The sequence below is a fragment of the Triticum dicoccoides genome, chromosome 5B (genome assembly GCF_002162155.2).
Source record: "Triticum dicoccoides isolate Atlit2015 ecotype Zavitan chromosome 5B, WEW_v2.0, whole genome shotgun sequence".
Taxonomy (NCBI): Eukaryota; Viridiplantae; Streptophyta; class Magnoliopsida; order Poales; family Poaceae; genus Triticum; species Triticum dicoccoides.
Window position 1 is genome coordinate 277,031,024 of NC_041389.1, and position 26,201 is coordinate 277,057,224.

The window sequence follows — 26,201 nt, forward strand, 5'->3', positions numbered from 1 at the left end:
TGCCCTATAAATAGAGGGGAGGAGAGAGGGCAGCAGCACCTCATCCAAGGCGCAACCCTCCCCCTCTCCAACACCCCCTCCTCCTCCATTGAGCTTGGCGAAGCCCTGCCGGAGAATCGCTGCTCCTCCACCACCACGCCGTCGTGCTGCCGGAGTTCTTCCCCAACTTCTCCTTCCCCCTTGTTGGATCTAGAAGGAGGAGACGTCCCCGTGCTGCACGTGTGTTGAACGCGGAGGTGCCGTTGTTCGGCGCTTAGATCGGAATCAACCGCGATCTGAATCGCTGCGAGTACGACTCCTTCATCCGCGTTCTTGCAAAGCTTCCGTTTCGCGATCTTCAAGGGTATGAAGATGCACTCCCCTCTCTCTCGTTGCTAGTCTCTCCATAGATTGATCTTGGTGATGCATAGAATTTTTTTAATTTCTGCAACGATCCCCAACATGTTGCTCCTTGGGCAAGTCCCGGAGCGACTTGCCTTGGAGTCGGTGTGCTTGACTCTGGGTCTCCTCCGGTCAAACTAAGGTGGGTGCTTGCGGTTAGTCTGGGAGGCATCGCCACACTATGGCGTCAGTGAAGGTCTCTAGAAGTGGTCGGTAGGACAACGTTGTGCTGGCAGTCGGATCGGTGCTTCAGGTCGCGGACTTGGCGTCGTCTTAGCTGATTGCTCCACGCGTGGGCACCCCTATAGTGGCGGCACTGACCTGGCTCGGGGGCTGATGCAGGTTTTTTCATGTCGCGGTTTGTGCCTTGTGAAGCAGACAGTTGGTGATGTCTCGGGGCATGGATGCCAGGGTGGCGACTCCGGAAGGTGGTATGCATGGTTGGCTCTCCAGTGGGCACCATAACGATGGTGGTGGCTATGTTTGTTGGCCGTGCGGGCGACGAGAGCTATTACGGTGGGTGGCTCGGGCGAGCTCTGTCTCATGCAAAAGCAGCGCCCTGATCCAGTGGAAATACGATATCATAGCGCTTACCCTGAAGACCTCGTGGTGGCATGGGGCAGCTGCCGAGCGAAAGTTCTGTAATTTGTCGCCAGCAATGGTGACGCTCGTGGGCGTCATATTCTTCTTGAAGATGTCATTGTGAGGCTCCTCTCCGTGTCTAGTGCCGAGTGAAAACCTTTGTCCGTCAAGTGATGATGCATAACGTCATTCTACCTCTCGAGGGCGTTGTCATGGAGCCTTGGAGCGTAGGTGTTGTAGGCGTGGCGTGGCATTGTATTCAGTTCTTCCTACTCTCTATTTCGGTAGCGTAGTCGCGTGATCTGGTTATCCTGGGATCGGCGTTGTATGAGGGTTACCCCACCACTTTGTATCATTCGGTCGTGTACGTTGTTCCGTAGTTGCTATATATATAAACGAGGCGGAAGCCTATTTCAAGACAGTGTAGGTAGCTTCTCTTTCAGCCGAAGTCCAGTCTGCGGTTGTTGTACCGCATTTGACCAAAGGGAATTACAAGTCTACAACTGAGTCGGGATTTTGGCTCCTGAGCTCAACTCCTTGCAAAAACCAAAAATCATTTTTTAAGTTTCATTACATCTAAACGTATTTCATCATGAAACTTTACAAACATGCAGTATACATTGCTATATACATGCGTAATTTTTTTCAGTTTTAAAAACTTCAAAAGTTGATTTCTGAAATTTTTTAATTTCGGACTCCATGAAGCGTGCGGAGAATGTCAAGAGAGGTCGGGGTAGACCGAATTTGACATGGGAGGAGTCCGTTAAGAGAGACCTGAAGGATTGGAGTATCACCAAAGAACTAGCTATGGACATGGGTGCGTGAAAGCTTGCTATTCATGTGCTAGAGCCATAAGTTGGTCGCGAGATCTTACGGATTTCACCTTAGCCTACCCGAATTTGTTTGGGACTAAAGGCTTTGTTGTTGTTGTTTTTGTTTGTTGGGCTCAATGAAGCATGAGCTCCACTAGCAATTTCGGACTACTACTAGCTTATATAACTATATATATTTAGGCAGAGAAACTCGTTATACTCTCACTGAGAAGAATAACAAAAATAACTAACCACTACGTCTTGTGGGTGTGATGCACCAGTTTTCGCCTGTTTTTCTACTAGTTAATCCGGCAATTTTCTTCTTCTTAATTAATGGGCTGAACCTAAGGTTTCCAGTTCTTCCGAAAATATGAAAGTAATGTTGTTTAGAAAACCAAAAATTAAAATAAATAACAAGTTGTTTCTCGAATACTGAGCAGTGAGCACACACACTACACTACTGAAGTAAGCACATGCGTGTTCCGTACGTACGTTGTGTGGGTCATCTTGTGGACTGATCATGTGGGTTCAGTAATACAGCCAGAGTCTGGACTTCCTGATTGAGTGCCGACCATGTGATGTTCATCTTTGACTAATATAGAGAAAAGTGGTTTGATCTAATCTAATTTAAGTAGTGCCATGTCATGTGATCAGATCACACATTCACATGTGTTCTCATTGCATTGCATCGCAACAACACAACGAAACCGCCCTCCCTCTCCTCCCCCAGCGCCGCGGGCCGCTCCGGCCGCGGCGGCCACCCCACGCCCTAGCGCCTACCCCCGGCGGCCGGTGGATCCGCCCCTGGCCATGTCGCGCTGCTCCCAAGGGGGGGTCCCGGCCTCGCCGACCACCAGCCTGGCCTGGAGCACTCCGGAGAAGGGGGAGATCTAGGCTGCGTCCAGCGGTCCGTCCCAGGTGCCGGAGACCCCTGCCGCACCGTCGCCGCGGATCCGCCCTTTGGATTCGCCCCCCTGCGTGGATCCGGAGCTGCTGCTGTGGTTGCCCCGTTGGACAACTCCGCGCCGCCCCATCTTGGGGGCACCCGCCTCAAATCCATTGTGGTGGTGCCTTCCCCCCAAGCTCAGCTGGCGGAGGGTGGCAATGACAGCGCCATTGAAGAGGGATGGACGCTCCAGAAATCTCGTAAGGGCCGGTGCGCTGGCTCTGATCCAGCGGGCTCTGGCCACCCCCGGAAGCAGCGCTCCGTCGCCCATCGCCATCGCCACGTCTCCGGCCGCGAGGCCTTTTTAAGCAGGTTCAAAGGCCTCTGTTTCCGTTGCCTGAGCACTCACCATCGTAGAGTAGATTGTAGAGACCCCCTGCGCTGCATCATCTGCAAGCGGCAGGGCACTACGGCTGGGAATGCCCGCAAAACCCACGCAAGAAGAGAGGAGGGGGCTCTGCTAGAGAGCGCCTCGGCGATCTTGGTCGCTCGAACCCTCCTGTTCAGCCACCTACGCCACCGCCGCCACTCCCTCCCTCCCCAGCTGCCATGGAGCTCGCTCCGGCTGTCGACCACACTCGCCGCCCGCGCAACAGCCACAAGGTCATCGCTTCCACCCCTGCAATGGAGCACCAAGTGGCCCTGCTCACCCAGCATGCCGTCGTCATCACTGCGGTCGGCACCAAGGCGCACGCCGCAAGCCCTCTGTCCATCGGGAGGGCGCTGGAGAGGGAGCTGAAGGTCCCGCCTCACCTGCTGCGCGTGACCGCCCACGACCCTGAAGATTTCTTCGTCTTCTTCAACCTGCCGGGGCACAAAGATCTGGCGGTGCGGCACGGCTCGCTCATCGTCGATGGAGTGCCGTTCCTGCTGGAGCCCTGGCGGGAGGACGCCCACGCCGTGCACCAGAAGTGGATGCTGCACGTCCGGGTGGTCATCGAGAAGCTGCCCATGCAGCTCTGGACGCTCGAGGGCGCGGTGGAGGTTCTTGGAGACAAGGTGATCGTCGACCGCCTCGACAGCCGAACTTTTGAGCGCGCCGACACCAAGCTATTCGCATGCTGGGTCTGGGTCTGGAACCTCTCCTTCATCCCGACCAAGAGGACGATCTGGAAGCATGCGAGGGGGGCGGGCCGCGTGGAAGAGATGCTCGGCTACTCGCCACCGAGCCGCGCGGTCGCTCCTCCGCCGGAGCTGCTGCAGTATGACCTGCTGCTACACATGGACCGCGTCGAGGACTGGACGCCGCTCTCGCCGCGCTCCTCGCACTCGCCGCAGAGTGGCCTCCCCTCCGACGATGATGAAGACGACGACCGGCCATACCCCCGCATCGACCCTGGGGTCTGGACCGTGCGTGTTGAAGACGGGCGGCCCGCGCAACCCCAGGCGCCCCTGCTGCGCCCACCTCCGCGTGTCTCCTCCTCTGGCTGGAAAGGGATGCCGCTGGGGGGTGCACGCAGGGAGCATGACGGAGATGACAGAGGACACCACCGCCGCTCCTGGAGGGAAGCGCTGCTAGGTAGAGGGCGCGCGGCGGACCACGACAAGGCACCCAAGGCCACCACCAGACACCGCAGCAGCACCCCGACGTCAAGGCACCGCCAATGTGCGCCTGGAGACCGGCTGCCTGACGTTGAGGCTCACCCGCAGGCACCCCGGGAGCGCGCCCACGCCGGCCCGAGGGGCGAGGGCAAAGAGGGCGCTCGCTCGTCGGTCTTGAAGGAGAAAGCGCCGGCCAAGGGAAAGCTGCAGATGCCGGGGCAGGGGGGAGCGCCAGTGTCCCTGCTCGCCCCACCATGAAAGCTGCACCGGGACACTGTCTCGTCCTCAGCTGTGCCGGTGGAAGATCCAGTGGCCCAGTTCTTCGAGGGAGACAAGCGGCAACTGACGCCGCCCAAGCGCCCTGATGTGATGGCTCCAACGCTGGACAAGGTGATCGCGGCCAAGCTCAACAAGCCTCTCGACTTCGCCAATGAAGATGGATCCAGCGGGGAATCCACGGACTTGGGACCGGCGCTGTCCCTGGCGCGTCACACTCCCGCCACCGTGACCTCTCACGCGCTCCAGCTGGGGGCCGTGACCAGGCAGGTGACCGAGCTGCAGCTAGGCAGGGATGACGGAGCGAAGGTGCAGCGCCAGCCGACGCTTCCGTTCTTCACCAGTGCGCCCACCCCGGTGATCGGCAAGCCCCCAGCAAGAGACAGCCCCCCCTCCCAAGACCAGAGCAACCAGTGTCCCAGTCCGGGCGAGTGCGCGACAGGCAAGCAACAAGACGGCGGTACCCCATGCGCAGCGTGCAACTTTCCGCCTGGTGCATGGGCTTGGGATCCTGGGACCAAAGGAGAAGATGACAGCGGCTGCGGCTGAGGCGCTCATCCGCCGCTTCGACGAGCCTCTGACGGACGAAGACATAGCTGCGATCGCAAGACTGACACGCCTAGACGCCCAGGCTCTCAAGGCCGCTGCCGGCATGCTTGGCGCTGATGGAGAGGCCTCTGGCCGCCCGGTTTCCCCATGTTAGAGCACCACCATAGTCGACGACGACCAGCCCTGTGCTGGGTCAAGCTAAGTAGTAGATTGTTAGCCTTAGGGCTAGTGAGATGTAACAGTAGTTGGGCATGGCTGGTAGTTGTTTGCCGGCGGGATCTTGGGCCTATTGGTGGCCGCCGGCAACCCCCGGATGGTAGTGCTGTGTACTTGTGTTTTCCTTCAGAAATAGAAACTGTCGTCGACCAGCCCTGGCTCGCACCTAAGGCTAGCACAATGCGAATGATCCATGTTCCTCATGAGTAGCACGGCCGGCCCAATCATGTCTTGGAACGTCCGGGGCCTGAATAATCCAGCCCGGTGTGCTGTAGTACAAGACACGGCAAACGCACACCGTCTAGCCATTTTCTGCATCCAGGAGACCAAGCTCGAGGAATGGACGACAGCGATTGCTAGAGAAGTAGGAGGGCAAAGGCTCGATGACCGCATCGTCCTGCCAGCTAATGGCACAAGAGGAGGCGCTGCCATCTTCTGGGATTCGACCTCGGTCGGCATCCAATCCCATATGATCGGCGAGTTCTCCATCACGGCCAAGGCCACGATCCTCTCCTCGGGAGCTAGTTTCTGGTTGACAACGGTCTACGGCCCGTCTGAGAGCGCGCGAAAGGACTCCTTTCTGGTGGAGCTAGTCAGAGCTGCACACCCCCCGGAGAGCCCTGGCTCCTAAATGGTGACTTCAACATCATCTACGAGGCCCGCGATAAAAACAACAACAACATAAACAGAAGGATCATGGGTAGGTTTAGGGCGGCAATAGATGCTGGTGGCCTGCGGGAGATCAAATGCAAAAATAGGCGTTTCACTTGGAGTAGTGAGCGCCGAGAGCCAACTCTTGCGAGCATAGATAAGTTTTTCTGTACAATTGAGTGGGAGGTCCTGTTCCCTGATTTCATGCTCCACGCGGCGTCAACTTCATGCTCGGATCACTGCCCACTGCTACTAGCTACTGCCTCTGCCCCTAGGGCGACGCCCTGGTTTCGGTTTGAATCGTTTTGGCCAAAGTTCCCGCGCTTCCATGAGACGGTGCAACGAGCATGGCAGCGGCCAGCGCCAGTGGCCTGCGCTTTTGCTCGCCTGAACATCAGAATGCTCCGGGTAGCTAGAGACCTCAAAATTTGGAGCAAGTCCCTGTTTAGTGATGCTAAAATGCAGCTGCAGCTGGCCACAATGGTAGTGCTACGGCTAGATATAGCGCAAGAGCGTCGGACGCTCACGCAGAGTGAGTTTCACCTGAGAAAGCTTCTGAAGCTGCGAATTCTTGGGCTGGCAGCGGTGGAAAGGGCCCGGAAACGACATGCATCTAGGATAACATGGCTGCGGGCGGGGGACGCTCAAACAGCCTTCTTTCAGGCCAAGATCAACGCCAGGCGCAGGAAAAATTTCATCCACTCGCTGCACGGACCGGCTGGGGTTGCCACTACGCACGATGAAAAAGAGGAAATCGTCCATACTCACTTCACTAGATCTTTAGGGACAAGACAGGACCGAACTAGCACAATTGACTGGAGCTACATAGACATGCCAAGGGTTCAGGGTGGTGGCCTGGACAACCCGTTCACTGAGCAGGAAGTGTGGCAAGCGATCAAGCAATCGCCGGCGGAAAAATCACCTGGCCCGGATGGTTTCTCCGGGGTGTTCTTCAGAAGCTGCTGGCCAATCATAAAAGGGGATGTTATGCAAGTTTTTCATCAGTTCTACCACTTAGCCGGGGGGAACTTCCAAGCCCTCAACACAGCTGTCGTAGTCCTACTCCCCAAAAAAGATGGTGCTGCCGCAATCAACGACTACAGACCGATTAGCTTAATTCACTCGGTTGCAAAACTGATCTCCAAAGTGCTCTCGCTCCGCCTTGCAACGGTGATTCAAAGCTTGATCTCTCCGGCGCAGACGGCCTTCCTCAGGACAAAATGCATATACGATAGCTATCTCTACGTGCAAAATTGTGTCAAGTCCCTCCACGCAAAGAAGACTCCGTCATTGCTACTGAAATTAGATATCTCCAAGGCTTTTGATAATGTCTCCTGGGATTACCTGCTCGAGCTGCTCCAAGAGCTTGGCTTCAGCGCGAGGTGGCGCGACTGGATCGCCCTGCTACTCTCCACATCATCATCGGCCTTCCTGCTCAATGGCATAGCCGGGCCAAACATAGTACACAGAAGGGGACTGCGGCAGGGCGAGCCCCTCTCGCCTTTCCTTTTCATCCTAGCCATAGACCCACTTCATAGAGTGTTTAGAGCAGCGGTGGAGCACGACCTAATCGCCCCTCTGCCGGGCCGTGAGATCAAGCTTAGAGTCAGTCTATATGCAGACGATGCAGTAATCTTCGCAAACCCAGACCAGCATGAAGTGCAAACCATCATGGAGACACTCACTGAATTTGGAAACGCCACTGGCCTGCATATCAACCCGGCAAAATCAACAGCGACACCGATTAGATGTGAACACATTGATCTTGCTGACATCCTTGGAAATTTTGGTGGTTCCATCAACTATTTCCCCATTAGATATCTAGGGCTCCCGGTGACAACGACACGACTTAGATTAGTGCACCTGCAGTTCCTGATAGATAGGATCAAGGCTCGGCTAGCTGGCTGGAAGGGCCGCCTCCTTCCCCTGGCAAGCAGAAGAGTGCTGGTCCGCAGCGTCCTCACCGCAATGCCAACATTCGCCCTTTCGGTTCTACGGGTTCCACCCAAATTACTCAAAGAAATTGATAAGTGTAGAAGGCGTTTCCTTTGGAAGCAGGAGGAGGAAGTAACAGGGGCCAACTGCAAGGTGAACTGGCCAACAGTCTGCGCACCAACAGAGAAGGGAGGGCTTGGAATCCTGGACCTGCAAAGCTTCAGCCGAGCGCTCCGGCTACGCTGGCTATGGATCGCCTGGAACGATCCAGACAGACCATGGGTTGGCACACCACCACCATGTGATGACACGGACAGAGCTTTGTTTGCTGCAGCAACAAAGGTGACAGTTGGAGATGGCAAGACGGCGCTATTCTGGCAATCAACATGGCTGGGACCTGGAACACTAGCTCAGGGCTTCCCAACCCTGTTCAAACACTCCCGACGCAAAAACAGGACAGTTTTTCAAGCTCTGCAAAACGAGGCATGGATCAATGACCTTGAGCACGGCGATATCAACCGGATACTGACTGATTTCCTGCGGCTACACCGGCGAACTCGTGAGGCAAACGTCCAGCTAAACGATGATGAAAGGGACAAAATTCAGTGGAACAGGGAGGCAAAGGGAGGATACACAGCGAGCTCCGCTTACCAGATGCATTTTCAGGGACGGCACAACTCAGAGTTTGAAGACATCATATGGAAATCTTGGGCCCCTGGAAAGATCAAAATGTTTTGTTGGCTGCTGCTACAAAACCGAGTCTGGTCCAACGACAGACTCCAACGACGGGGCTGGCCAAATGGCTATTTCTGCCAGCTCTGTCTCCGGAGCCTGGAGTCAAGCAAGCACATCATCTGGGAATGCCCCGAGGCTTGGAAAGTTTGGCAACGGGTGGCATCTTGGCACGGCTGCTCCGCCTTCACGCCGACGGATGACTGGCACCAGAAGAAGCCTTTGGTGATTATCAGAGAAATAATCAACAGGACGTCACCAACGGAGCGGAAAGGAGCAAAAACAATGCTCCTTGCAACATGCTGGGAGATTTGGCAAGAGAGGAATAGATGCACTTTTCAAAACAAGATATCCTCCACCTCTGCCATTGTGAGAGAACTGAGAAACTCACTGGAATTATGGAGGTTGGCGGGAGCCAACTGCATTGAGATCCCCTTCGGGGAGCCACCATGAGATAGTAGGTTATTAGTGACCCTCTTTCTCTTTTTTGTTTCTTTTTCAGTTTTCTCCTTGGTCCCTGACCGCCACGCACTTTTCTGTTATCACCATGTTCTCCCTGCTTTAAATCAATGAAATAGCCAGCAATTGCTGGACAGTTCAAAAAAAAACATGTGTTCTCCATAGCGCACCAAGAATATACAAGTATCTGCATAATTCATAGGAATTCTCCTTTTTTTCGATTAATGGATCATCAAGCCCTAAGGCCGTTCGATGCCGAACACTTACGAATTCAGGAAACTCCATATGAAATTCACATAAACAGCTCAATTTCCGGCAGGATTCAAGACAAGTCCTCGCACTCCAAACTAGGCGACCGGTTAGATGGATCTCATATTCCCATGGCATGAGCTCAGAAAAATGGAGGAAAAATTGACATGATCCGAACAATAGTAGTACCTTTTAACCTTTTTTTGGCCGGCGCACTATTTTGGCGTGTTATTTCCAAGTGCTACATTATATATTTGTGGGAGATTAGATGTGACATCCTTAAAAAAACATCTAGATGTGAATTAGACAAACTGTATTTCCAATACAAAAGATGTACATTCCGATACGTGCTATAGAGAAAAAAAAAAGCAAATAATGCTCATAAGTACTAGCTTGGACTCTCACATGGGAGAGGCTGGCCATGGACCATCTGTCTCTCAAGTCCCAAGTCCAAAGATTAAGCTTGACGAGCTAATAATTGGCCAAGTTAACTGCCGAGCTGCTTCTTCTTCTTCCTCTGCAATCATTGAGACGTTCTTGGGTCTTGGCCCTTTTCTCTTGGACCACACTGGTAGATGGCATATGGAACATGGGAATGAGATGACCACAAGAGGGATTTTCTTGGGTTAACATTCTCTAGTTCAGCTTAGACTGCCGTGAGACATTCTCTTCCCACGGAAAGACTCTGAAAGCAGATACAGGGTTCATTGAGTTTACCATGCGGCTACAGGTTACAGCAGCGAAAACTTACAGAAAGTATTAGCAAGAAACTTCGCAGTACGGTCCATACACTGGGATCCGTGCCGCAAGAATATTTGCAACAATCAGATTTACAAATCTGAAACCTAAGGGCCGGGAGGATATTTCACAAGATTGTCGGGTGTCCCAGGCCTTTACAAATTACAAGCAAAGCAAGCTGCACACACTCCATAGTTACATGCGAGGAGAAAGCAAAAGAGTGATCAAAATCTACAGAAGCCTGTACTCTACACACAATTAGAATGAGGTCGATCGCGTTCTCCGAAGATGCTTTTTCGGTTCCGGAGGGGGCGCCGACTTCAATAACATGTCCAACTCCTGCAAGCGAACGTGGTGAAACATCCTTGTCGTCAGTAAGAGGTGAATGGTAATACTACAGACACTTTCAATAGCACATAGCAATAATTGCTGGTTCTTGGGAAAATGCATCAAATATAATGTACTGTGTGTTCTTTGTATTCATGTGGGAAACCCAAGAGGCAAATCTTGCAAGTAAAGAACACGGAAATATAATTCTTTCGGCAGCCAATTTATGTACTCAACGAATATTTCTTTCAGCATCAAGTATTTGAGAAGTACATCCAAAGCGATGCTTTTGCTTTTTTTTTAATCACCAACAGAAAAAGGAGACAAAGGTGTAAATTATTTGGTGAAACAGGGCATGCCGGTGCATGCTTACACTAAAAGTGCAAACTATACAGATGAAGCATGAAAACATTGGAAAAAATAACAGTAGCAAGTTAAACAAACCTCCACCAAACAAATCTAAAGGAAATTAAACAGGTTATGTACAGAAAATGAGCATGATCTACCTTCTCTCTCTTCAGCCTTTTGTTCTCCTCTTCCAGACAAGACAATTTGCATTCGAGCTCGTTTGTATAGGCCTAAATTTCATACAAAAAAGTTCCCAAAGGAAAAAAAATTAGTTTTGATATACAAAGTGATATACCCAGTGCTGTCGTGAATTAAGATAAACTCAGAACAGAAGTAATCCTACAATGAGTAAATTAGGGGTTATGTAGGTGCAAAATAGACAAGCTAACATATTATGGTGTAGTAAGATAAATCCAGAACAGCAGTAGTCCTACAATGAGTAAAATAGGGGGGTTATGTAGGTGCAAAATAGGCAAACTAACCTATTATAGTGTGTTCTAATCTAAAGAGGGGATGTTAGTTCTGTTCTTGTGCAGAGTAACCAAATAAAGGTCTTTCTTACAAAAAAAACTAGCTTTTGGGAGTTGTGCTAATTAGAGATTGCTTGCTAGGCTCCTTGCTAACTGGACCATGCTCCTACAGGAGAGCTAATTCACCTTTTCCTCTATTAGTATGTTTCTAAATCTCATAGAAACTTTTATATCATTCTAAAGTGCTAAACAAGTTCTATAGTCATGACTTGAATTGTAAAGAGTCAGAAAAATAAACCTGTTTCCTAGCTCTTGAACGTGCAGCCGATTCTCGGTTCTTGATCATCCTCTTCTGCCTCCGATCAGCAACCTTGTATACCACATCCTGGGAAGACATTCTCTTACGACTAGGACTTTGAAGATCAGAAAGTTCTAGAGATGACGAAATACTCATTTGACGATCTGGGTAGATGGAATCCATTGTCGAAGGGATTGCAACACTCAGCGGTTGCGCAATCGACTGACGTACAATATACGCATCAATTGCACTTGTTCCCTGTGGGAAATCCTGCACTCTGGTCATCATATGAGCACTTTCTCCAGTTCCTACAAGATCAATTAACTCCTCAGCATCCTTCTGATACTGCCCAGTAACAATGCCAGCCCTTTGCAAGAACTCCTCAAGTGTTATCTCCCCAAACGACATCTGTGCCTCACAACCTGAACTCCTTTTCTCATCATCACTACTCTCCTCTTCCTGCTGGATGTCTCTCCAAATTTCATCCACTGTCTTCTTGCTCAATGGCAGGGGTACAGTAATGCTGCTGCCCTGACGTTCCAAACCAAAAGCTGACGTGCTTTGACTGCCTGAATTCCCAGCGCCATTTGGTAATGGAAGGTTCTTCTCATCTGGAAGAACACTCCTCACAAAGTCATCAAGGTTCATACTAAGAAGTGGCGCACCGAGGTGGCTTTCAACCTCACTGAGGGTGAGGTTATAGAGAGAGCCTTCCCTGACTAGTGTCTGAATTTGGGCCCTGTTCCGCTTCTTGCCTGTGATGGCGGTGCCACCGCCTTCAGAGCTCATTTTGCCTGTTTTATGTTTGACCAATGACACTATTGATGATCAGTTGTTGATAGCATGAAACAGTAAGCTTTCTGATTTTGGTAATCCTTGTGCAAAAAATGTTCAGATTTTGATTAATTCAAGCAGGCAATCTTACTGCAATAAGGAAAGATTTAATTAAGATCCAATATACATATGATAGAGCAAGCTCAGAAAAATTATCAGTTAGTGAAGAATGTAGTTCAACGTGCACTATCATATGTATTTTGTCCAACTTCGAATTCCAACAAATAAAAGATAAAGGGCAACCTGTCCAAAAAATTGTACACTGATGGTTGTGACTGCTGACTAGACACTAAACTCAAAACTGAAGCCAAACCCAAAAGGCAGGTGCAACCTTATCCTGACCCACTGGCTTGAAGAAGGAAAAAATGAACCAAACAACAGGAAAGGTAATAAAAATATATATGATCCTATACGAGAAAAGAATAGCATAATCATTATGAAATACTGCAAATACACTTCCTATGGAAAATTCATATGGCACCAGTGAGGCAGTGCCACAAAATCTCAGGTAGGACCATTCTTCATATACTGTGCTGCACGAATAACTTTGTACATACATCATGGAATTAAAGTATGGACATGCAAATGGTCAGCAAGCCAATTTGTGTGCAGCACCTAAAAAATTGTATGCTATTTTACTCTGCCACTCTTTTTTTTTGTACAGCACACAAATGGACATGTTTTTCTCCCAAAAAGTGTTGCTCATACTTCATGGAATGTACACATGAGTTATTTTTCAAATGTCAAACATCATTTTGAAGAATCAATTATACAGCATCAATGAAACTACTTCCCTAGATTGGAGACAAAAACCTCTGCGCCCAAGTCATAAACTGAGTACTGGACTAACATTTGGTAGATTATTACCAGGAGGGGTAAGTTAAAGAAAATGAAAGACCCATTTGAAAAAAAATAATAACACATCCTCTAAGATTATAGAGTTTCAAGCAGTAGAAAAGAGAGCACGCGTACTGACACGAACTTAGAAAGTAAATACGGCAGCAAAAGGAATACAATTATTAGCCAAATATACATCTACCGCAGACCCAAAACTCTGTAGTCTGAACCAGAACGATACAATCGTATGTAGAACCTAAATAAACGGATACACAGATCATCCCAATTCTAAATTAAATCAGTGGAGCACCAGTCTATCTCATCGCACCCCCCAATTGCTCAAACGCGGACCGCATAAAACACCCGAAACCCCAAAACAAGCAAGAAATCCGCGAATTCCGCTTCGTTCTCAGGACGAGATGAAACCTACGCTAATAGCACGTCACTGGTTTCCCAGTAAAATGTGCTAACTGATCCAATTCCAATCCAACAAAGCACGCCATGATGGATCAGCGGAACAAATTTGGCCCGGTTGCGGGGAAAGACAACAGAGCTGATTAGGATCAGATACTAACTTGGAGAAGCAGCGCGATGCCTGCAGGGAGGGGATAATCTGCTGCTCGGTGCGCGATAACTCCGAGGTATCGAGAGTGGAATCTTGCTCCGCGCGCAGAGAGAGGAGAAAAGAGAGAGAGAGAAAGAAAGGGAAAGCACCGGAGAATATATTTCTCGCGTGAAGACGAAGACGACGACAGGTAGAGAGTGATGGCGGGCCCTAAGACGTGGACGTCTGTTACTTGGGCCAAGGTGTGCTTTGTTTGGGATGGATCTAACCAATCCGGTAATTATCCAGAAATCCAGAGCCCAAAAGAATGTCGGTCCATTTGACGTGCAGGCTTATGTTTCTAAGTCGACTCAGAAAAAAATTTAGGCATAGTCTTCTATTGGGAATATCCTATTTGCCGCTAGATGCGGAAAGTTGCCGGGCGGACGCATAGGGAGATCGAACGACGCGTGGGCCGGCCCGTAAAATGTTTCGACAATTCCGGTTTCAGGAGCCTTCTCGCTTGTTCCCAGCCTTTTTTTTTCGGCTTTGGGATTCTTCTAGGAGCTTCCTAACATTTCTGTTTCTTTTTCGTTTTTCGTTTTTCTTTTTCCTGTTTATTTTTTCTTCTCTATCTTTTCCTGTTCGTTCCTTTTCTATTTTTCAAGTTTTCTTTTTCATCTTTTTTTCTGTTTTTTTCTTTATTTTTCCCTTTATCTTCAATTTTTCATTTTTCATAATTTTAAAAATATTCAAACTATTCAAATTTTATTTGCATGTAAAATCTATCGTTCTTTAAAAAATGTTTGAATTTTAAAAATTGTTTGCTAATTGAAAAATATGTTCAAATTGTTTAAAATATGTTCCGGTTTTCAAAATATTGTTCATGTATTGATTTTTTTTGTATTTCCAAACTTGTTTGAGATATTTAAAAGGTTCTAAATTTCAAAATTTGTTCTTCAATCTTAAAAAATGTTCCTGCTATCTAAATTTCTTTCTTTCAAACATTTATTCTAGTTCTTAAATTTTGTTCACAAGTTCAAAATATTTATAGTTCTCAAATTTTGTTCACAAAATTCAAAAAATGTTCATGTTTTCAAATTTTGTTCAGTAGTTTGTAAAAATGTTCCTCTTTAAAAATTTAGTCACAAATTTAAGAAAAATATTCGTGTTTTTCAATTTTGTTCGGTAGTTTAAAAAATTGTTTCTATTTCAAATATTGTTGCAATTTTCAAGAATGTGTTTGTTTCTAATTTTGTTTGGGAGTTTAAAAAAATGTTTGATATTTTTTAAAAATGCTAACGAATTTGACAAATGTTCATCTTCTTTTCTCGTTTTTTCTGCTTATTTCCTCCTGTTCCATTTTCCTTTGTAGAATATTTCACAGTTCTAAAAAATGTTCTTCATTTCATAAAAGTTGTTCATATTTCTCAAAATGTGTTCAATAACTTAAAAAATGTTTTCATTTTCAAATTTTGTTATGAGTTTGAAAAAATGTTCTTGTTTCAAAAATTGTTGACGGATTCCAAAACTATTCACGTTTCCAAATTATTGTTCAGAGTTTCAAAAAATGTCCCCTTTAATAAAAATTTGTTCACATATTCAATAATGTTCGTGATTTTCTAAAAAATGTTCAGTTTATCAAAAATTTGTTCGGATATTCAAGAAATGTTTGAGCTTTTTTTCTTCTTCTCAAAGTTGAAAAGTGCTCGCTTTGGAAAAACTTATTTCTAAAATAATGTTCACGTTCAGACTTTGACAAAAATGCTTGGATCTATATTACCTTTAGCTTCGCACGCCATAGTAAACCCAGAAGCTCATCTATCCCGTTGACTAGGCTCGCACATAAGCAAACAGGAGGTCCCTGTTCGATCCCTCCGTCTAGCACACTTTTTGGGGATTTTTCACTGTGTTATGCTAATGGGCCGGCCCAGCTGGAATCGCGTCTGTGCGTCCGCTCGGCAATTCGCCGCAACGAGCAGCGCATATGAACTGGATTTTTCACTGTGTTACGCTAATGGGCCGGCCCAGCTGGAATCACGCCTGTGCGTCCACTCGGCAAGTCAATAGGAACTCCCCTCCTATTGGACGCTCCCGGGCGTCCAATAGTAGAGCTTTCGCTGAAAAGCTCGGGCAAACAGGGCGGCCCATAACCAGGCAATGAGTAAAAATGACTAAAAAAATGCGCACACAACAGTGTCGAACGCGCGACCCCACGCTTTGTAGGGGCGATGCAAACCACCTGACCTAGCTCCTAAGTATGGCACAATTGCAGCGCAAACCTTTAAGTACAATGTACAACGACAAATCTAGCACACTTTTGGGGATTTTTCATTGTGTTACGCTAATGGGTCGGCCCAGCTGGAATCGCGCCTGTGCGTCCGCTCGGCAATTCGCCGCAACGAGCAGCGCATAGGAACTGGATTTTTCACTGTATTACGCTAATGGCCGGCCTAGCTGGAATCGCACCTGTGCGTCCGCTCGGCAAGGCAATAGGAACTCCCATCCTATTGGACGCTCGCGGGCGTCCAACAGTAGAGCTTTTGCTGAAAAGCTCGGGCAAACGGGCCGGCTCATAACCAGGCAATGAGTAAAAATGACTAAAAAAATGCGCACACAACAGTGTCGAACGCGCGACCCCACGCTTGGTAGGGGCGATGCAAACCACCTGACCTAGCTCCTGAGTATGGCACAATTGCAGCGCAAACCTTTATGTACAATGTACAACGACAAATCTGTTTTTTTCCTTCAAAATTTCCAACAATTCTTGCAAACAAATGTGAACTATTTTCGTGAAATATATTTAAAAATGGTGAATAAATATCAAAAAGTTAAAACCTGAAAAATTATTGAAAACGTGAACAAAATTTTGAAATTCAAAACGTTTATTGATTTTTATATACGTTATATTTTGTAAAATATATATTGAACATTTTTTATATATGCTGAGCAATTTCTAAATACAAATTGAACATTTTTGTAATATACGCTGAACAATACTTAAATACATGTTGAACAATTTCTAAAATATTTATTGAACATTTTTTTACTATGTGCTGAAATTTTTTTAAATACACATTTAACATTTTGTGATATGCTTTGAACGATATTTAAATTTACATTGAACAGTTTTGTATAAAAATGTTTTTTGGAATTCATATGTTTGTTCTAATGATAGAACACAAATTTGAAAAGAGAACAAAGTAAAAAAGAAAATAAAGGAAATAAAAAGGGAACCAGAAAACAAAAAGAAACAGGAATAGAAAAAACAGCGATGCGCACCTGGGCCGACCCAACTCGGAGCGCCTTCAGCGAAGCCCCGACGTTTGGACGCTCACGAGCGTCAAATAGGATCCCCTGTCCACTGCATCATCCTGTTTCTTTCTCCTCCCTGTAGCCACCGGTCCCCCATCGCTTGATGCGGCATGAATCTTCCATCTTCGCATCTCATTTTCATCTGGTGATCTTCTTCGGTGAGTCGCATTCCCACCACTGCCTTTCCACTCTCCGGATCGTTGGCATATAATGCTAGAAGCCACCGAGACTGGGCCAGGGGAGGGAGTTGCAAAGCCGGTTCCTCCCTCCCATGTCCGTGCTGCGAGGGGAGGTGGCGTTGTTGTAAGGAGGACAACGAAGGGCGCAACTCGGAGCTGTAGGCCAGGGATGTTGCAACCAGTAGGGCGCAGAGCTGGGAGCAGCCGACTGAGATCCCGGGACCAGAAATGGCATATGCTACAGCCGGGAATGAGGTTGCTGGGACCGACGATGGAGGTTGCTGGAACCGACGAAATAAAAAGTTAGAACCAGCCATGGCCATTGTTGTGACGGGTGAGGGTGGGTGCGCAGTCGCCGTTGATACGTCTCAGACATATTTATAATTTTTGATTGTTGCATGCTATTATATTATTAGTATGATATACTTTTTATAGTAATTTGTATTATTTTTATGGACTAATCTATTAATTTAGTGCCCAATACAAGTTCATGTTTTCTGTTTGTTTTTGGTTTCACATGAAATCAATATCTATGGAGGTCAAAATACGTTGTTGATTTAACACGGTTTTTTTGGGCAACAAGAAATGTTGTAAGTTTTAGGAGAGATCGAGACAAGCCGCGAGGAGCCCAGGGGTGGCCGCCCCCTCGTCCGTGTGGGGCCCACAAGCACCGCCTTGACCTGATTCCACTGTCATAATTCCCTATAAATATTGAAACCATCTATTGTGCCCCTAAAAGAATTTTTATCGCCACCGCAAGCCTCTATTCCGAAGAGATACCATCTAGAGCCCTGTTCCGGAGCTCTATCGGAGGAGGAAGCCATTGTCGGAGCCATCTTGATGAACCTTGCTGCCTCCATGACCATGTGTAAGTAGTTTCCTTTAGGACCCATGGGTCCATAGTAGTAGTTAGATGGTTCTCTCTTTATCTTTTGGATCTTCAATGTCATGTTCTCGTCCTTGATCGAGATAAACTCGATGTAATCAATGGTGTGTTTGTTAGAAAATGATGAATTCTCACTTTATGATCAGATTGTTCACTTAATTCAATTGAATCTATTTGGACTTTCTTGCCACATAATTAAATATTTTGTAATGCTCTATGTAAGTGCATCTAGTGCCCCTTAGTGATTTTGGTGTATTGAAGACTTATAGGTTAAGTGACTGATGCGTTTGTGAGTGTACACAGGTCTATAAGTCTATGAGGAGTTTGATATTTACAGAGAAAGTCGACCCCTAAAAATGAAGTTCTTCGACTGAAGACTTTGATATTCTGAAGACTTTCTGAAGACTTTGAAAGTGAAGAAATTGGTGTGACCTTGAAGACTTGGTATTCATTCGAGGAATATGAGGCGTGAAGACTTTTGTTTTCGTAGTTTCATTTTCTCTTTCTTGAGTCATAGGAAACACCGTACTGTTAAAGGGGGTCGAGGAAATACTAAGGAAAAATCTCCATGTGATGCTCAACTCAAAATCCTACACCTACCAATCCCTACGAGTGAAGCCATTGGAAATCTCATACAGTTCAGTCAATTTCTTCAGTGACAGAGACGCAGTTCTTCTGGTCACTGAGGACTTTGCTCTGACTGAGGAGTTAGGAATTCGCCAGTGCGAATTGCCTACACAGTGAGGAACATGATAGCCCTGAGGAATTTGAGAGTCAAATTTCCGACCGTTGCTGCGCTGCGCGCCGGCTGTCCAAAATATCTTATCCACCTAACGGTCATATCATTGAAGGGCATTTATGTCTTATCATGTTGGGCTGCTCCCTAGGCTATAAATAGCCGCCCCCTACAACCACTAGTTGGTTGGCTGCTCCGAGAGAACTTGACACTTGTCATCTGAGAGCAACCCATCCTCCGAGGACTTTGAGCGAAAATCATCGAGTGAGGAAAATCCCAAAACCAAACCCCCACAAACCCAAAGTGATTGAGCATCACTGAAGAAATTGATCCTGCGTGGATCCGATGCTTGTTACCTTTGAAGACTGTGCTTCTTCCAGACGGTTAGGCGTCAAGGTCTAGAGCATCCAAGAGGAATTGTGGATCGCCGAGTGACCAAGTCTGTGAAGGTTTGGAAGTCACCTGAAGACTTACCACGAGTGATTGGACGAGGCCTGTGTGGTCTTAGTTCAAGGAGAATACGGTGAGGACTGGGTGTCCTGAGTTGCGGCTCAGAGACTGGGTGTCCGGGACTGCGTGTCCTCGAGTTTAAATACTCAGCCGCTCCAACCAGACGTACAACTGAGACAACAGTTGAAACTGGTTTACCAAATCATTGTCCTCACCAACTAACTGGTTCTATTTCCTCAACTCTTTCATTTCCTCATTACTGTGTTGTATGTTGTTCATATCTGTGCTTGAAGACTTTGACTGAAGACTTTCACAAATTCCTCAGTTCAATTTCTTCAGTCTGTTTGTCTTCATCTTGTTATCCTGTGTTTACGCTTTCTGTACTCTGTGCTAGTCTTCATTTCATCATGATGACTATGTTTGTATCCTGTTATGTTTACTTCTGAGTACTTATTCCGCTGCAAGTAGTTCTTCACTAAGGAATTTCCTCACCAGCAAATTCCTCAGTGAAGAATTCATAAAAATCGCCTATTCACCCCCCTTCTAGTCGATATAACGCACTTTCAATTGGTATCAGAGCGAGGTACTCCCTTGTTCTGTGTGATTTTGGTTTAACCGCCTGGAGTTTTAGTTATGTCGACCGCAGGTATGATCAAGGTCTCGGCTGGGTGTCCTACCTTTGATGGAATGGACTACCCCTACTGGAAGAACAAGATGCGAATGCATCTTGAGGCAATTGATAACGATCTCTGGTATGTTGTAGGCCCTCTGTCACTCCCTCACTGAACGCTACCGATGTGAAGAGATTCAAACAACTCGATTCTCAAGCGAAGAATATCATATGTGGTCATCTGAGCAAAGGACAGTATGGAAGAGTGAGTGCTTTGGAAACTGCTAAGCTTATCTGGGATAGGCTGTCCAAAGTAAATGAAGGAGTTTCAACTCAGCGTGACTCTCGAGTCGATGTTCTTCGGAATCTCTTCAACCGCTTCAAAAGACTCGACAATGAGAATGTCCAACAAACCTTTGATCGCCTCACTGACATCTCAAATGGCTTTAAGCCCTCGGTGCCACTGACATCACTGATCATGAAGTAGTGAAGAAACTGTTGAGATCGCTTGATTCCTCATTTGATACTCTGGGACTGATGATACAAGAATGTGCTGACTACAAGTCGCTTGATCCTGCTGATATCCTCGAAAGGCTAAACACTCACGAGTTCCAGCTCGCTGAAAAGAGAGATCTCTATGGTTCAAACTATGGCAAACCACATGCCCTGAAGGCCAAGGCTGTGTCTGACTCTGAATATGAGGATTCTGGTAGTAGCCTTGGTGATCCTGAAGAACTGAGCCAGGATCTAGCACTGCTTGTGAAGAAATTCCAGAAGTTCACAAGACGTGGTCGCTTTGGAAAATCCTCAAGAGGCAATGATTCCTCATCCAGTGACTATAAGAGAAGGCTTTGCCACAAATGCAAGAAGCCTGGTCACTATATTCAAGATTGTCCTTAGTGGGAAAAGGAAATGAAGAAGAAGAAATACAAGGCTTACAGTTCTGATGATGCGAAGAAGAAGAAGAAATCGTCAAAGTCTTCGTCATCAAAATCCTCGAAGTCTTCATCTCACAAGAAGAGCAGCTCCAAGAAGGCTCGGGCATTCATTGGCAAGGAGATGGACTCTGAAGCTGAATCTGAGGAAAATGATGAAGAGGAGGCGTCTGAAGAATCTGAGTCTAGTGTGGCGAGTCTGGCCGTTGCTACTGCCTTCATCAGCAAGTCCATCTTCAACACTGAAGAAACTCACTCCACCGACAAGCCTGATGAAGATAATGATGGCTACGCTCCCACCTATTGCTTCATGGCGAAAGGTGCTAAGGTACTCAAATACAACCCCTCTGAATCTAGTGAAAATGAATCTGATGAGGATCTCAAGCCCAGCTACTCTAAACTTGCTAAGATTGCTGTGAAACAACAACGGGCTCTTGAAAAGGTTCAAAACATGCTAGATAAAAGTGAGGATATGTTGGGTGAAGAAATGGATCGCACTAAAGCCTTGACTGAAAATCTTCAGAGACTTCAGTCTAGGTTTGATAACCTTCAAGGTCATCATAACTCTCTCTTGTCTGATCATGAGAAACTTTCTTATGAATTTCTTCAAGAAAAGCAAGATAACGAGAAGCTTTCTCTTGAATCTCTTCAAAGAAAGGAAGATCTTGAAAAGCTAAGAGTGTGTTATGAAGATCTTCAGAAGGAGCGCGATTCATTACTAGCTCAACAAATCAGCGCTTCTCAGGAAGAATTTGTTCCCCCATGCTTAAAGTGCATTGAACGTGAATCTGCTAATTCTTCACCTGAATGTTCAAATGCTTCAACTGTTACAAATTCTTCATCTGCCTCTGCTATCACTAATTCCTCATCTGAGGACATTGCTAGTATCACTAACAATGCAGGGCTGAAGGAACTATACATGACAGGCATGTACAAAAGCCTCAAAGGGCATCAGACACTTTGTGATGTGCTCAAAAAGCAGATCCTCAACAGAAACCCTAGGAAAGAGGGTATTGCCTTTGAGAGGAAACTCAATGCTGATGGAACATATTGGAAGCCTGAGCAGTACCCCAAAACCTCATGGGTTGCTGCAAAGGGACCTCCAGTTGATCCATCTAACTTATCTGGCTTTACATGTGAATCTCCTCATTCTTCTGATGAGTCATTTGACTCCAACTATAAACTGTTCAAAAATCAGAATGGTGAAGTATTTGCTAGATATGTTGGCACTAACTGCAGGAACGGTTCCCCTATGAAGAAAATATGGGTTCCCAAAAGTTGTGTTGAAAGTCTTCAGGTGAATGTCCTCATGACACCACCTGTGAAGAACAGGAACCCCAGATCAAATTCTTCATATGGACCAAATTCTTCATATGGATCCAAGTCCTCTTATGGACCAAACTCTTCACATGGATCAAATTCCTCAACTGGATCAAAGTCCTCATATGATTATCATCGTGCTAACAACTCTGTCTCGCAGGGTAGAGCTAAGGGCTATGAATATGTGCATTATTCTTCAAACCATTATGTTCATAAGTCCTCGAAGAATTACTCTGCTTATTCATATGCTTACCCTAACCCCTCTTATGTGAAACGAAATGGTTTGGCATCTTTGCCACCTTTCTCATATGGTGCTCGCAGAATGATGAACTCTTTGCCACCCCTCCAGATGTGGGTGGTGAAGAAAAAGAACTAATCTCTTCTGCAGGGTCAGGTCTCCAGACGTGCTCTAACATCTGAAGAATTTGCTGGGGACCTGACGAAACTGCCTGAAAGGACGCAGGCAAATCATGATGAAATGAACTTTCATTTCACCCGTCCTCATACTGCTATATATGTTTACTGCTTGATGAAATTCATCTGATGAACTTGATATCATATTCTTCACTAATGAAGCATATGAGATTGTAAGCTACACTAATTCATCTGCAGGATGATCAACCCAAAACCACTGAATGGGTCCTCGATAGTGGATGTACAAATCACACGACTGGTGACAAAAATCTATTGATGGATGCTCCCTTATCACCGTCACCTCTGAAGCATATCATCTTTGCTGACAAAGGCAAAAGTCAGGTATTGGGTCTTGGTAAGGTTGCTATCTCTAAGGATAAGCACATGGACAAAGTCATGCTTGTTGAGTCCTTGGGATACAATATCATGTCAGTCTCAATGCTTTGTGATCTTGATATGGTTGTTGTCTTCGGCAAATATCGCTGTGTTGTGATTATGGAAGCTGACAATTCCAAAGTCTTCGAAGGCTTTAGGAGAGGAGATCTGTATATTGTTGATTTCTCTACAGGACCACAACCAGCCGTATGTCTACTTGCAAAAGCTTTAGAAGGCTGGCTATGGCATCGACGACTTGGTCACGCATGCATGAAGAATTTGAACACGCTTGCGAAGAAGAAGCATGTCATTGGCATTGAGAATGTCAAATTCCTCAAGGATCACTTATGCGGTGCCTGTTGTCACGCCCAAGATGCGACCCTATCCTAAAGGAACTCGAAGGTCCCACCAAGGATAGAAGCGCATCTTGAAGACGCTTTTGCAAGGTGGATATCATTACATCAACATTACATAATAGTGGGGATACATCCGATACATACAATGTCACATGAATACAACAATACAACATACAAGAACAACATCCGGCTATGGATGAATCATAAACAGAAACTTAAACAATATCCAACCTGCTAGCCCAGGCTGCCGACCTAGAACCTATCCCCTGATCGAAGAAGCAGAAGAAGAAACTCCAAAACAAGCAACATCGCTCTCGCGTCATGATCATCGCATAACCTGTACCTGCAACTGTTGTTGTAGTAATCTGTGAGCCACGAGGACTCAGCAATCCCATTACCATGGGTATCAAGACTAGCAAAGCTTAAAGGAAAGGAAGGGGTAAAGTGGTGAGGCTGCAGCAGCGACTAAGCATGTATGGTGGCTACATACGCAAATAAGAGCGAGAAGAGAGCAAGAGGAACGGTCGTCAACTAGTAGTGACCAAGAAGTGATCCTGAACTCCTACTTACGTCAAACATAACACAGAAACCGTGTTCACTTCCCGGACTCCGCCGAGAAGAGACCATCACGGCTACACACGCGGTTGATGCGTTTTAATTCGGATCTGGTGTCAAGTTATCTACAACCGGACATTAACAAATTCCCATCTGCCTATAACCGCAGGCACGGCTTTCGAAAGATTATACCCTGCAGGGGTGTCCCAACTTAGCCCATGACAAGCTCTCGCGATCAACGAAGGAATAGACCTTCTCCCAGGAAGACCCGATCAGACTCGGAATCCCAGTTTACAAGACATTTCGACAATGGTAAAACAAGACCAGCAAAGCCGCCCGATGCGCCGACAATCCCGATAGGAGCTGCACATATCTCGTTCTCAGGGCAACACCGGATGAACACTACGTACAACTAAAACCAACCCTCGAGTTTCCCCGAGGCGGCGCTGCAAGTGGCTCTGGTTCGGACCAACACTTAGACAAGCACTGGCCCGGGGGGGCTATAATAAAGATGACCCTCGAGAGAGCGACTCCCAAGGGAAAAGTAGGTGGTGGTGAGGCAAATGGTAAAAGTCAATGTTGGGCCTTGCTGGAGGAGTTTTATTCAGAGCGAACTGTCAAGGGGGTCCCATAAATCACCCGCCCGCGTAAGGAACGCAAAATCCAGGAACATAACACCGGTATGACGGAAACTAGGGCGGCAAGAGTGGAACAAAACACCAGGCATAAGGCCGAGCCTTCCACCCTTTACCAAGTATATAGATGCATTAATAATATAAGAGATATTGTGATATCCCAACCAAAATCCTGTCCACCATGAAGAAATCTTCAACTTCACCTGCAACTAGCCACGCTATAAGAGGGGCTGAGCAACGCGGTAACATAGCCAAACAACGGTTTGCATAGGAAAGGTGTCAAAGGTTAGAGGTTCATGGCAATATGGGATGGCTCGACAAACAGGTGATAGGTAGCGTAGCAAAGCGATAGAACGAAGCAACTAGCATAGCAATGATAGTAGTGAGATCCAGGGTAGCGGTCATCTTGCCTGAAATCCCGCAAGGAAGAAGAACGAGTCCATGAAGAAGACGAATGGGAGCAGTCGAACGGATCCTCACAATCGCAACATTACCAGAACTAAGAAGCAACACCGGAAAGAAACAAACAACATGGTAAACACACAAGCATAATCATGGCAAGATGCACAATCAAGTATGATGCATGTCCGGTTTAAAGAGGCATGGCGTGGCAAACTGCAACACACAATACTACAAATTAAGTGGAGCTCAATACGCAACGAGTTGCATATTGATGAAACACCACGACACGTTATTTAGTTTGATCTCGTTTATGTACTCAACAATATTAAATGTTGGTTAACATGGCAAGAGGGTGAAGCAAAGTAAAACTACCTGTCTAGTCAAGTTTAAATGAGGCCGGAAGCAACGAACAACAATTTCGGAAACTCCCCATATGCATATTATAGATTTGGTACTGTTCTGCCCTAAACATTATTTTAGAGTTGTTAAACATGCAAGATGAGTGCACCATGTTAAACTAGGCAAAATCCTACCCCATCTACATATATAATTTATTAAAATCAGAGTTACGGTTATTTAGTTATGAATTAAATCATTTTAACATGGCATAGGAGCAAATTTAATCAAACAGCATTTCAAACATAGATGAAAGTTGGATATTATTAATCTACACAAAATTCTGAGCAAGTTTCATATATAAATCATTTTAATCCGATGCACGGTTAGTGAGTTATTAAATGCATGAACTAGGGGGACTAAACTGCAAAACTGCTGTCTCAGGAAAATTGGACAAATTCCCAGGACGGAAAAAAAACGAGGCGGGCCGAAACAGGAACTGGAGCACTGGGCAGCCCAACCAGAGGAATGAAAAAAAAAACAAGGTGGGGCGGGTGGCGGCTCACCCAGTGGGCTTCGCCCCGGCTGGAGGAGGAGGCAGGCCAAGGCGAGGCCTGCTGGAGCTGGGCCTTGGGGCGCTCGCGCTGGACCGCGGGGAGCTGGGCCGGCGATGCTGGCCGCGGATCTGGGCCGAAGGCGGGGGCGGTACGCTGGGCCTGGGAGGCCACGGCGGGGCCCAAGAGCGGGGACGCGGTCAACGCAGACGGATCGGGGCTCCTCCCGATCCTCTCCGGCGGCGGCGCGCTGGGAACTCCGGCGACGGGGACGGCAGGAACCGAGGCGGCGGCGCCGGATCTTGGGGCGGGCGGCACCGGGGCTCCTCCCTGGGGTCGGATGGAGGCCGCTGCGCTCCGGGACGGCGGCGGGAAGCGAAGGGTGACGGGGGCGGCATCCGGCGAGCTCAACGGTGG

The 26,201-nt window shown here is 47.1% G+C and overlaps 1 protein-coding gene across 2 annotated transcripts; it reads right to left on the reverse strand.

Annotated features, from left to right (window-relative positions):
• Positions 1 to 10,011: 10,011 nt before the first annotated feature.
• LOC119308401 (ABSCISIC ACID-INSENSITIVE 5-like protein 2) lies at positions 10,012 to 13,890 on the reverse strand. Of its 2 annotated transcripts, none has more exons than XM_037584528.1 (4): positions 13,758 to 13,890; positions 11,512 to 12,435; positions 10,902 to 10,973; positions 10,012 to 10,407 (listed from the first exon to the last, which is right to left on the reverse strand). In XM_037584528.1, the coding sequence occupies exons 2-4, from the start codon at positions 12,298 to 12,300 to the stop codon at positions 10,327 to 10,329; spliced, it is 942 nt and encodes a 313-aa protein (XP_037440425.1). In that variant the 5' UTR covers positions 12,301 to 12,435; positions 13,758 to 13,890; the 3' UTR covers positions 10,012 to 10,326. The 2 variants fall into 2 exon arrangements, with proteins under 2 accessions (XP_037440425.1, XP_037440426.1); XM_037584529.1 differs by having other exon boundaries at positions 11,512 to 12,305; positions 13,758 to 13,888.
• Positions 13,891 to 26,201: the final 12,311 nt, after the last annotated feature.